The sequence below is a fragment of the Numida meleagris genome, chromosome 6, assembly GCF_002078875.1.
Source record: "Numida meleagris isolate 19003 breed g44 Domestic line chromosome 6, NumMel1.0, whole genome shotgun sequence".
Lineage (NCBI taxonomy): Eukaryota > Metazoa > Chordata > Aves > Galliformes > Numididae > Numida > Numida meleagris.
The window spans coordinates 18,561,423-18,574,720 of record NC_034414.1 but is presented as its reverse complement, the minus strand read 5'-3'; the positions used below and the strand labels follow the sequence as shown (position 1 = coordinate 18,574,720).

Genomic DNA, 13,298 nt, shown 5'->3' with positions numbered 1-13,298 from the left:
TTCCTTTCAGTTGTTATGGGGGAAGTGTAATTGTTGCTTACTGTTGAGTACGGCAGGATATGGGACAGCACAATCCTGTCGGCTTCTGAGTGCTTGCAGCCTGTGATCCCATTGGGGCTGGCAGTCTCGGGGCTCCTGTAACTCTGCGTGTATGAAGTACAAACCTAATGACATGAGAGAACAGCTTGTTGCTGTTATCGTACCTGGTGCATTTCTAAGAGGTTATATAAAATGGCTTCAGGCAGCTATCTCAGCACAGTGGCATACTGCCTGAAGTTACTGGATGCTGTGTTACTGGAAGCATTGTAGCTTTTGGTCCTGTGCAGTCAAAGCAAGGCGTATGTCAGTAGTCTTCCACATCCCACCCAAAACTGAAACTTCTGCCAAGTTGGTACGAAAAGTGAAGCAGCTGAAACTGGAAGAAAACAAGGCATTAGTCATGTGTGCATGCAGAAATCTTCCCTGGGGAAGAAAGAGAGAAGCGATTGTTGAGATCCCGCTGAGGAAGACGGCATTTCAGCAGTGCTCTGGCTGATGCAGCACGTCGGTAGGTGTGTTGGTAAACGTTATGGGGCTTCCAGTCGCTAACTGCTTGTTAAAAACTGTACGGTGAATATGCTACACTATCTGTATGTCTCTTTGGCCACTGCTTAGATCCAGCTGAAGCTCTTTCATCTGCTTCTGACCAGATCCTGAAAGTTTGACGCTGCCCCATAACAGGGGTTCTTGTCCACAAGGCCTCATTGCACGCCTACGGGTCCAGAATATAGTTAAAGGCACATCCAATGCGAATGTATAACTAAAGCAGACCTTATTTGTGTGTGTGGAAAAGGCCTCCAGTGCTAGCTTCTTGTTGCTGTGGGATTCCACTGGGATTTTTGGGGGCTTGTACTGACTTGATTTAATGGAGAGAGCCTTCTGCCCTGGCACTGACTGCATCATGCAAGGGGAAAACAAGGCAGGTGCCAGCCAGCAGCAAAACCCACAGGAGTTGCTGTTCAAGTTGTTGCCACTGAAGGGTTTATTCTGGTCGATGTTGAAAGAAATGTTCATCATCTGTGCAAGGAATGTTTGAGGGTGGAAAATGCAGACTACAGTGGAAATGCCATTTATGTGACAGCATGGACTTAAGGAAGGGAAAACAGGCCCGTTCTCAGCTGTGGCTGAAGTTCCACGTTGCCAGTTCCTTACTACAACATTTTACAAGTGCAATAATAAATTAAGGTGTTTTTTTTTATATATACATATATCAAGTCTGATAGTTTGTAAATTGGATGCGCAAGCATTCTCTCCCCCTTTTCTTATGTATGGCTCGCATGGAGGTCAGATCTTTAAAACACTCCAGTACCAGTTGGCCGTGGCCGCGGCTCCACCCCCGGGGCGGGCAGCCGCTCAGCCCTGCGCCGGCGACCGCTTGCAGACGGTGGGGGACTTGAGTGGAGGTGCTGCGGAGAGCCGGTAAGGGGCGCGGTGGGCGGGGGCCGCCCGGGGCTGCTGTAGTGCTCCTCGCTCGGCTCCCCGCAGCGCTGCGGCGCGGGATGCGCGGCACCGCGTCTGGCGGGGAGCGCGGGCCCGGGGGCCGCTTCTCCAGGCGAAACGGCGGCGGGGTGCGGGAGTGGGGTGAGCGGCCGGGCTGGGGGCCGTGAGGGACAGGCGTCCTCCCGAGGAACGGGGAGGACGGGGTTTGTGGGGCGGGTCACGGCACCGGGTCCGCGGCGGCACCGCAGTGCGCTGTGTGTGTCTGTATGTGTATAGATACACTGCACTGTGGGGCAGGGCCGCTGCTCCCGTCCGGCCGTGCTGCAGCGCCCCGGGGGTGGAGCGCCCCGCTAGAGCCGTGCCGGCCGCGGGGTAACGGGTGCGGTGCGACGGGACGCGGCGCGGGCTGTTCCTAGCGGCTGCGGAGCTGCCCCGGGAACGAGTGGCGGACCCACTGCCATCCCGCCGCTCCGGGGCTGCGGCGCAGCAGCGACCTCGCCTCGTCCGTGGGCGAGCGGTCCCGAGGGGCTGCAGAGATTCCTCCGGCGCGGCGTCGAGGCAGCTGCGTCACCGGGGCCGGTGGGATGCCCCAGTGAAAACAGGGACTTGGACAATTTAGGAATCCTTTGTTTCTTTTGAGCCGTGCTGTGAAATACTACCAAATTTCTATTTAAATTACAAAAGACAGGTGCATTGCAGCGTTACTGCCGTCAAAACCATTATCCTGGCTACGATGACGTTTATTATTCCGGCCGTGACTCGCTTCTGCCAAGCGGCCAAGCTGCGCTGTGCCGCGCCGAGCCGTGCCGCGCCGCGGGCACTGCGGGGCTGAGGGTCTCTCTCCAAGATGGCGGCGTCCCGGGGCGCTGCGGGGTGCCGGGTCTTGGGTGGTGTCGCACGAAGTGGTTTGTCATAGGAAACCGTATCCTGCAGCAAAGGGCTTAATTTTTAGCTTAGATGATACAGAGGAAAAGACTATTTGTGTATTTGGCTTATTACTGAGAAGGATTTCTTTGTTGTTTTATTGCAAAGACACCTTTTGAAGTTCTGTTGGGAGGAAAATATGTTGAGAGGAAAAAATTCCACCACTTTATGATTACAGCCTCTTCAGTGCGTACATAAGTAGTTTCAGGCAGAACAAGCACAGTCAAGAGCAGTGATGTCAGTGCCCCGTTGCAGTCCTATGGTGAAACTTGTTATCTGAATTCCTGCGGTGCTTCGGGACTGTCGAATCTCACCTGAGCTTTGAAGCTAAACACAATACCAGGTTGTTCTGCCACAGGTGTGTTCTTCTGTCCCCAGAGCTGCTTGGTGCTGGGTCTGAAGAAGGGCCTCAGGTGTTGGGTCCTGGGAGGCTTTGCTTAAAGTTGTTTACCATGGAAAACATCAACTTCTTACATGTGTAAATAGTGATAGGACAAGGGGGAGTGGTTTTAAACTACGAGAGGGAAGGTATACCTTAGGGGAAATTCGAGGGCGGTGACGCCCTGGCACAGCTGCCCAGAGGAGCTGTGGGTGCCCCATCCCTGGAGGTGCTCCAGGCCAGGTTGGATAGGGCCCTGGGCAGCCCCATCTGGTGGGGGGGGCAGCCCTACCCACAGCAGGGGGTGGGTCCCTTCCAAGCGAAGGGTCCCTTCCAAGTGAAGCCATTGTATGGTTCTGAAGAGCCCATTCTCTGCCATAGTGGGTATGGATATTCAGCAGTAGACGCTGCTGTCTGTCCTGAGATGTGGCAGTCCCTGCTTTGGAGTTGGTGTTACCACAGCCCGGCCTTCCCGCCTCACGCAATGCATGCACACCTCATTGTGCAGACTAGCACTGCTGGGAGAAGCGTGGGGAGAGGGGCAAGCAGCCCCGTGCTGCGGGCAGATCTCATACAGCCCTGAAAGAGGGAAGGAAGGAGCGTGGGGTGGCTCTGGGGTTATTGACGGACTGCTGTGAAAGAGGAGATGATCAGGACCACAGGCACCTCTCACTGAAGGTGACAGCTGGCGTTGGCGAGAGCTGTTGGGCTGTGTGAGCAGCAATGCTGCAGCCAGTGGGGCTCCGGGCCCAGTGCCCGGCACTAAACCTCCATGAAGGTGAAAGTTGCTTTTGTCTCCTCTCTTTCAGTGTTTTTTTGATGGCCAGTGACTTCAGTCACACAGAATCCATTGCTGAGAGCTTGATTCCTCACCATGTGTTTTGCCAATTCTGTATATTTTTTCAATATAATAAATATTTTAAATCCATTTCTGCCCCCAAAACAGGGAAGAAGCATGATCAAGATGAATTGTGTCCTGCTAACCGCCTGCATTGTTCTGCTTGCTTTCTCTAGTTCTGGTGAGTATAATGGAGGCTCTTTGCTGATGGAATGTTATGACAGTGTGTGAAGGAATCATGGAAACAATGTCTGGGAGGGAAAAATAACAAGAAAGGCCTGCATTATTTAATGCTGCTGCAGGGAATGAGGGTAACCTTATAGGAAGGGCTTCGTTTCTGTGGCTGATTGTCTTTGGTCAGAGTAGAGCGCTGGATGCAGAACATGCTGCAGCTAAAAATGGCAACTAAATATGCTGTTTTGCTGGTGGAATATTGGATTCCTGTTGTATAATTTAGAAACAAGGAGTATAGCACAAGGGAGAAATGAGATAGAATAAAAGGAACAAGGGATAAAGAGACAGAATGTAATTCTGGTAAAAATGTCTCTCATCTATCATGTTGGAAAATCTAATTTTTAGGTAAAAGAAGCAAAAATTCTACAGGGGAAATAAAGATGAGTGCTTTTTAAAATGAAGTATGTAAAGCATATGCTTCAAAATCTTACTTGCAAAATTACCAGTTTCAGTATGTGCACTGACAAAAACTTGTACATTTCAACTTGAGTTTAGCTTAACAGCCAGAGAAATGTTTTGTAGCAGTTAAATGCAGCCGCTGTTTCTTCATTTTCCTTTTTGGAGCTGCTTGTTCAGTAAGGCAAAACTGTCTTCTTAGGTTATGCCCTGAGGTGCTATCACTGTGAGAACAGCCCTTCCTTGTGCAAGACCAACAGCACTTGCTTATCAAATGAAGATACTTGCTTGCAGATGAGATTTGGTAGGTATACTGACTTACAGACTTAAGGTAAACATGGCTGTATCTGTTTTCATTGCCTGTGCACTTCTGATCTGGACATAACTCACATTTCTTAGCCTCCTGCAAATGAAGGTTGCAAATATAAGCTTGAAGGTCATGCCTGTAGTAAATCGGTTTATTTTGACTTCCAAGCAACTGATAAAGATCATGATAATTTAGATATTTGATTTATACATGTATTAGCATGTACACAGATGTCTCACTATGTACTGAGTTTGTGGCTGACACACCTTTTACTTTATCTTGTCACTTCTAAAGAGTCCAAGTGGATAACCCCATGAAGACCTAGAGGGGAGAGAACTTTTCTGAATTGGACATTCATTGTGATCGTTGCAAAGTTTATAATTTCTGATGTAAAGATGGAGTTAACATGGTGCTATATAAATACCTCAGCTGAAGACCATTCTAGCTCTTTAACAAAGTATTTCTCTCTCTGTAGTCCTGGAGTTTGCATTCTATTTGAAAGGCAGAGATGAAACTATGGCCATTTTTCCAGACCTCATTTGGGTTGTGGTTTACTCAGCACAGCCTTTTAATTGCCTTTTTTTTTTTTTTGTTGTTAATAAAGAGATTCTGAAGCTAATCATTGTCTAGTTGGAGCTCCCCTACTGGGAGCTTGGCATCTTGCATGAGGATGTCTGCAGTCTCACAGAGCAGGCTCTCTGGCAGGAATAGGTGCACAGGCTGTGTGAGGTGAACCTGCCGGCTGGTTTCCCAACTGGTTCCTTCTGCACTAAAAGACTTTTGTGCTGTTTTTGGGACTATCATCTTCCTAGAATGGTCATTGCTAAAGCTCATCACATGGAGGGAGGAGGCTTCCATCTAAGCAGTGATTCTTTCTCTGTATCAAAAGTGGCATTGCTTTCAATAGTCTCTTAATCTTTTTGATTATTTTGCAGGTAAACTGAGAACGTCCTCCTGCTGGAAGTTGTCTCAGTGCAATGTGAATGATATTGCTGTATTCTATCAGTTGGATAATTTTGATTACTTTTGCTGCCAGCAAGACCTGTGCAACGAGAGCACAGTTACTGGGGTTAACAAGGCAGCTTTCAGTATCGCCTCTGTAATGGCCATGTTATGGATGCTTCTGTAGCAATCCTGGTCCGTATGCTGTACTTCCAAGCTGAAATTATACAAGATCATTAACTCTTCTTTCAGTTGTACTTCTTGCATTTTCAGCTCCTAGCTGTGAGCTGAAACAAGGCCTTTTGATTTTCAGTTCTGTTTTTTAAGGTTCCATCTGGTAAACTGCTGTCTCCATTCACGTGAAGGAAACCTATATTGTTAACATTTTCAGGAGGTTCAGGAGTTTTGGCATGACATCTGCACAGGGGAAATAACTAATTGTGAAGTAGTGTTACTTCGTGGAGGACCTGGGCAAACCTCCGTAGGTGATATGGAAATGAAGGAATAATGTAGGTTTTGTGATGGAAAACTGCAATTTCTTGTTGCCCCATGAATTTTAATTAACTTTGTTTGACATTTTGTTTCTTTTGGATGCTACCTTTTCATACACCAAGCGGTAGGTTTACCCTCAACGCAGAAAGTGTTGAATCATAACTAAAAACTTGCCGCAGTATTCATGATGAATGCTGAAGTTTTTGTTTTTAGGTGATGCAGCCTCTTTGTTCCTATCACTGTAACATTTTTTTTTTTCATTTTTACAAACCAATAATGTAATGGTCAGTGCCATTATTTTGGAAGAAAGCATCTAGGTTTGTTAAAATAAAACCAAAATATTGCTATTAGTGAGGAACACACCTCCTCTTTTTATATTTCTGTGGGCATGCAGACTACATATGCTAGCTTCTTTTCTAGGCTTTAATTTTACAGTTTAGTTTTGCTTATATTTTTTCTCCAAGTCTAGGATTTAAGCTAAGCACGTGCTTTGCACTAAATATTTCTTGATATACTGAAAACTGTTTATAAAATGGTAAGGAATTAAAATGGCACATCTAGTTTACTTTCCCGTGTAATCAGCTTTTATTTTTATTGAAGCACATGGACAGGTAAACTTAATCCTTTAGGTTTCCATAAAAGTATTAAACAAAAATTTGCAGAACTTTATATTTTGACCTTTATGTGACTGTATACATGCCAGTCAAAATACACATGCATTTATTTAGCATGAAGAACAACGCTCAGTCTGTATGTGTATGACTTCTAGAGCTTGAATACTGCACATTGTTCTGACTCAGTGGTGGAGACAGACCTTTGATGCTTCCCCTGGTCTTAGGGAGCCTCTCAGTTAAGTACGATGCCAAATTTTCCTTTGACAACTTTGGAACTCTTAGCATGTTCTCACAAGAGTAACGGTCCATAGCCAATGGCATATTCTCTTTTGAGGACCCTAGCTCGTGCTGTCCAGGGTGTCAGTGACACCAGCTCACTCCGTCATAACAAAGGCAAGGGACTGCACTATGTTACTCCAAACCATTATGTACTCTGCAATGCACCTTTTGGCTAAACTTACCTTAGCTAAGAAAGCATCCTGGGATCTCTCTGGTCACTCAAAATATGAAAGCTATGCTGTCTTTGATTAATAAAAATGTGAAAAAGAAAATGTGGGAAATGTGGTTATTTAAGAGCACGCTACTTACAGCTCAACTTAATTCTCATTTTGAAGCAAGATGCGTCCATGCTTTCCATCTGGAGACTCTCCTTAAGCACAGTCCAGACTTCTCTCACTTCTTACCTGGAGGTGGCTGCTATATGTAGTCAACGAGTCTTGGCAGAGTGATTATTGCTTTAGGGAGCTATTATGCTGGGAAACAAAGAGGGTTAGCAGTCTTTCTCTAAGTGAACTGCAACTGGTATGATACTGGAGGGAAGCAGTAGAATAAATGGCCTGTGAATCTCTTAGGAGTTGTCCTGTCGAAAATACTAATTTCCCATCATTTGGGAAAGAAGAGTTGTCTGTGCTGAAGCATATTATATAACATATAACATAACATATAACAGGGCCTTGGTGCAGCACTCTGCATTTTGGAGAGGGAGAGCCACGCAGTTGATTTGGCTTTTGGGCTTCCAGAAGCAAGCAGGGTGTCATTTCCACTTCCATCTTTCTAAGACTAGTTGATACATTGGGTTCAAAGGAAAACATGCAGATGCTGCAGTCATTTTGAGTTTATACGCTGCCTTGATTATTACAGCAGGTCAACTCACATTGCAAAGAAAAGTGAAAGTTTAAGAAAGTTTTGGCTTCTTTTACTGGAGTGGAATGATTAGAAAATGTTTGGAGCAAAGATGTAGATAAGTTTTCTGAGCCAGTTTCTGAAACTAATTTTGAAGAGTCCCTTAAGAAATGGTGATACAGGGGGTAAATGAAGTAACAGGCACCAAAACACTGTGCCTCCCAGGTGACACTTGTATGCACATTCCTGTATATGAGAAGGGAAAACTGTAATTCTGGTCCTGAAGAAACTAACAGGGCTGGCTGTACTCGGAGGCATGTAAGCCTTCTATACCTACATCTTTTTCCATGTATGTTCTGTTTCTGCTGTTCTTGGTTTTGCCTCAGAACCCTAGAGGTTTCTTTATTTATGAGTTCAGTCATGCGCTACCGTAATGGCTGTTAGCGGAATTTCTGAATTATAAATACAATGCAGAAAAATTTGTTCAGACATGAATAAGGAAAACTGCCTGAACGCAGGCGGACCATTACCTGAATATATCTGGGACCGTTAGGTCTGATGCGTCCTTCCTGCGCATGAAAATCTCCAGATTTGATCAAATGCTGGTTTTCTTTAAATGGTTAGGAGTTTATGTTTCAGTAAGATGCCTTCCAGCCCCGTGTTTTTCAAGTGCTAGCTAGCCCAACTGTGTTCTGAGGGTGTAACACAGTGCTGTTGTTCCTATGTGTGTGCTTCCCAAAGAAGCCTTTATTCCTGGAAGCATTCACAGACGCTGTGCCGGGAAGCCCGTGGCCATGACGGGGCTGGGAATGTCAGTGGGCAGTGCCTGTGGGAGCTCTTGTCCTCACATCACACAGGCCCAGCAGCTGCTGGGGGAAATGACCAGACGCTCCTCGTAATAAACAGCATTTAATCATAGGACACCAACTGCGAACTGGAAAAAGCAACACTGTGACACTGGTCGTACCGGGGAAGCTGTTTCACTTTATCTCCGAGTACACTGACAGAGCGGCCGTGGTTACAGCGCGCCGATACTCCCAGTGAGGCTCATGTCTTCCACGGGCATTCAGACATCTGTCATCTGCTGTCACGTTCCCTCGGGGCCGAGGCTCCTCCGCGCCCCCAGGGGGCGCTACAGCACCGGCGTGCCGCGGGGGGCGTGGCTGGCCGCCGTGCCGGGCGCTGCGGGGCCGCGCCGAGGCGCAGGCGGAGGTGGCGGTGTCGCTGCGCGCGGCCCGGCACGGCTCGCCCGCCCACCGGCACCCGCAGGTGAGTGGAGTCGCGCGGAGCCGCTCCGCCGCGGCTTGGCGGTTTGGGGACGCGGCCCGCGGCGTTCAGCGCGGCGGCGCTGCGCCAGGCAGGCTTGGCCGCGGGGAGCGGCGGGGCCCGGGCCCCCTGTTCCCGAGTCTCCTCCGGGCTCGGGGGGCGCTGTCCGGGACGAGCCGGGGGCGGTCGGGGCGGGGGGAAGGCCCGGCCGGGCCTCCTCGTTGTGGCTGGGCTCTGCCTTGGCCCCGCGCCTGAAGGGGCCTCAGAGGTGCGCGGTGACGGGGCTGGTGGCACTGCGGGAAGTGCGTACAGCGAGGGAGGTACGGCTTTCCAGGGGGAATGCGATCAGTGTTCTCGAGAAGCCGTTTGTAACTGTGCAAACGTGCTGTTAAATCGGTTTTGGGTAAAAGTAAAACTGTGCAGGTGCAATGAGAAAATAAGTATATTAAAACACTTTTCAGTCTCGGCGTTTAAGGCACAAAAGTGTTCAAAGAATTCTATTTGAAGTAATAAAGCGCTGTTGATAATCTTTCTACTGTAGACTTGTGAAAGAAGAGAAAGGGAGCACCGTTGCCTTCCTTGATAGTAAGAGAAGTTCTGCCTCTGTTTTCTGCTGTGCTTCTGCAAGAGAAGAAGACCTGTAATAACTTCATAATAAGAGCTCTTTGTGCCTGCTTGAAGCCATTTTTATATCAGAATGGCTTTGAACAGGTGTGGGGAAACTGAGAGTGTGGTTCTGTGAAAGCCAGTGGTCAGTTTCTCTGCTTTCACAGTTGTCTATGTAGGTATGTGTAACATCACATTTCAGTATTTTGTCGTGTAGAGTTTTCACCATCAAACTGTGCAGGTTCTGCGACCACTTACATATATGCTGCTGCTGGAAGATGTCCTGCCCACGGCTGTGTGCTCTTCATTGCCCCTTGTGCTAGGCCTTGAAATAGCTGGCTCAGGGAAGTGAGCAGGCTGGAACTTCCGCAGGTGAATGCACGATTAGATTGTTTTTAGCTTAACTTGACTGCAGCTAGAGCAGGACCAATGGAACGGAAGAGTATGGAGCCAAAGCTGCCAGAGGGGCTTTTCTCTTTGATAAAATCCCGTTGTGATAAGAGCTGAAACCTCGGTTGTCCTTTGAGCATAAGGAGAAACTTGCTTCACTGAAATTAAGGAGACCTTTGTTATATCTCTTGGAATTTGTGAGAGGTTTGAGTATGCTGCCTGTTGTTCCTCAGTGAAGGGAAGATGGAGAGAAATGAGTGTATAGTGCATGGCAAAGAGTGATGATCAGCATGGTAGGAAATGCAAGATGAAGAGCAGGATGAGGTACTGGCAGTGGTGGAACATCGAAAGTGAGAGTGAGCAGGTGGATCTTGCAGGGGAAAGACAAACACAGAGAAGGAAGCCACAGATCATTTGGGCTCTCTGCTTCTTTTGTCCTTGATGACTGATCAATAATGCTATGTCCAGGAAGTAGGCTAGCACAGGAAGGAAAATTGGGATAGAAAACTTGATTAAGTTCTGTTTAGATCATACTGCAAGGAGAAAGGATTGTGCTGAGCATTCCAGTTGCAGCTTTGGTGCTTCAATTTGTTGTCAGCATAAGAAAAGCAAAAGTCACTATTGGTTGGCTGAGAATTGGAATTTTTGTTTTTGTTTCCAAGCTTGGTTTGGAAAACTTGTCAATATTTAGTAACCGTAGTATAAATAAAAATGCATGGGAAGGAAGCAGTTAAGGGGTTCAGGTAGGAATGCTGGCACATGATGTGGCTGAAGGCAAATGCATCAGTCAAAGCTGGAAATGAGCTAAAATATTCATAAGTAAAATGTAAATGCACCACCATGTTACATCCAGTGAGTCCTTTGTACCTTGGTAACCCTTTTATGTATCTGGAAATGAGCTTTTTAATGAAAGCAGGTTTGATTGCTCTGGAGGAGTCATAGAGGGGGTTTTTGCTTTTAAGTTGTATAATTTCCATCCCCAAGCCCATAGCTACTTTGTTGGTTTTAATGTTAGGAAAGATTCTTAACATAATCCATTTTGACCTTGTAGATAACACAGGCCATAGATTGCAGGCTGTGATTGCTGGTTTTAGCTTTTAGAAGATAAACATCTTTAAAAGCAATCCCTACTATCATTCTGCATTCTTTTTAAGGTAAGCTATGTGCTAATGTTTATAATAAACTGGTTTCCAAATTCAGTAGTGCTGACTGATCTGTGAGCATGTATTTCAAAAGTATGCTATGCAGATGGGTGTTGCTAGTGGAGAGTGGAAATTATTGAGCAGGTAGGGCTTGGCTTCTCTCTTTGTGCTGCTGTTGGAAGTATTATCCAGTAACAGAGCAATATACATTAGTCTGCTCTTAATATACATCTCCTCTGCACAGTTTGGTGTTTACAGTGTGGGATATTTTGAAAACTGCCTATTTTTTTCTCGGCCAGGCCTATCACTATTATGCAGTATTGTTCTTAACCCTCGAGTTGCCTTCTGTCCACTTGATCTTTAGGATTTTGCCACCTTAAAGCCCTGAGTTGTGTTAATGAGGCTGCAGCTTTCCACGGCTGGAGACTGCAATTAGATATGTCTGATACTTTGTTACCATTTAGAAATCTGTGGTGCTTGCTGGAGAGCAAAGGAGCAAGGAATACTTGATGCTCCTGCAGTGTCATCTGCTGTTGTTTAATAGACTCATCAGTGACTTCAAGGGTTGCAGCCCTGACTTTATTTTTCAGATGAAGACGGTCGCACAGCACGCAATGCAGAATGGTGTTCTTTGAAGATTTTACTCTTTGTGTATGGTTTTATAGAACCACATATTGATATAAACCCTGTCATACTGCAGTGGCAGGCAGTGTTTAAGGTCTGGTTAAATATTAGCAGTGCTTCTGTCTTTTATTTACATGTGGAAATTGCAACTATGCGGAATACTACTTCACAGTATTTACATTTTAAAGGCTTCTTTGGGCTTTTTTTAAAGTATTGACATTTTATAAACTAGGAGTGAAAAGGCATAGTACGCATATTTTATACATAATATAATTATTTCTTAGCAACTAGTAGTAATGTGATGGAGATCAGAGGTGCTGGCATCACTGAACAAACAAGTTAGATTCAAATATTTTACTTTGAAATATGCAGAGAGAAGGACAAGTTAATTATAGAGTTATCTAAGAGTCACTGATATTTACTGTTCTATTAATTATTTCATTTATGTTTTTTGTAGCCATCTTGAAACTATGTGGAAATGGGGTAGTGGAGGTGATTCTCCTTCCAAAGCAGAAGTAAGTAATGAGTTACTTTTCAGTAATAATTTCCTTAATTGATGTTATGGGAATAATATGTATTTGCTCTTTCATAAAGAAATTGCTTAATTGCTTTTACCATCATTCACTTTTAGGACTCTAGAAGTTCAGTTGGGTTCTTGCTTCCATTCTGCTTGATATTTAATCATAATACAACTGCTTTATTCCTCTTAATTATGCTTATCTTGCTTTAAGAGAACATCTATAGGAAGTTTATAGGCTTTGTCCCAAGTGTGTTATTTGTGCTTAGCATGTTCAGTAAAACATTTTGTTGCCTGTAGGTTCAGTAACAGTACTGCTGGCTGTCATGAAGAAAATCCAGTAGTTGAGAAAATTCAGCCCTTGTACATTAAGTTGCTCAACATTTGGTATAGCTATTTATTATTTTCATGATTTGTTTATCCATTCAAAACCAGTGTTGACACTCCCCTTAAAAAAAAAATGTTCTTTTGAATGAACTATTGCTATAATTATGATAAAGCTTATTTTGGGAAATGCCTTAGTGAGGGAAAGGTGAGGGACACTGTTTTTTATTTCTGTTTTCTTAAAAAATAAAACTGTCTTTAAAGCCTTGAGTAGAGGTAGCTAGATCCACTTGAAATCTTTCAAGTTTCTTTTTATGATTTCACACAGATATTAGATGAATTTCATGGACAGAGGGGAAAGTTGCTGTGCAAAAGAATCTATAAGGATGAGGAAAGGGAAGAAACTGCAAGGATTTTCTGAGGTGGCAAAACACAGGAATTGATTGTGTTTAAACAGAATGGTGTAATGGTCTGACTCAACTGTAGTATAGTGAAGAGTGTTCTTACACAGAAGGAATAAGATCCTTACAACTATGTTGTGAGATCTTTTTAACATGGTTTTATATAACCCCTTCTGTTACTATATCTGTCAAACTAGCTAAGACCAGTCTGGTATGTGCATATATAGTTTATGCATGTTTTAATGTTGCATTCTAAAAAGATTTGCTGTGTGTATTTAAAAAAAAAAACAAACCCTGCCTT

At 45.2% G+C, this 13,298-nt stretch overlaps 2 protein-coding genes across 2 annotated transcripts in view; both read left to right on the top strand.

Annotated features, from left to right (window-relative positions):
• On the top strand, positions 1,350-7,156 carry CD59 (CD59 molecule (CD59 blood group)). The gene is made up of 4 exons (XM_021402382.1): positions 1,350-1,458; positions 3,729-3,801; positions 4,453-4,554; positions 5,493-7,156. The coding sequence occupies exons 2-4, from the start codon at positions 3,738-3,740 to the stop codon at positions 5,684-5,686; spliced, it is 360 nt and encodes a 119-aa protein (XP_021258057.1). The 5' UTR covers positions 1,350-1,458; positions 3,729-3,737; the 3' UTR covers positions 5,687-7,156.
• Positions 8,869-13,298, top strand: part of LOC110401010 (golgin subfamily B member 1-like) — a 44,946-nt gene continuing 40,516 nt past the window's right edge. The window contains exons 1-2 of the mRNA XM_021401515.1: positions 8,869-8,996; positions 12,213-12,270. Of these exons, the coding sequence (XP_021257190.1) occupies positions 12,226-12,270 (45 nt within the window). The 5' untranslated portion in view covers positions 8,869-8,996; positions 12,213-12,225. The remainder of the gene's footprint in view (positions 8,997-12,212; positions 12,271-13,298) is intronic.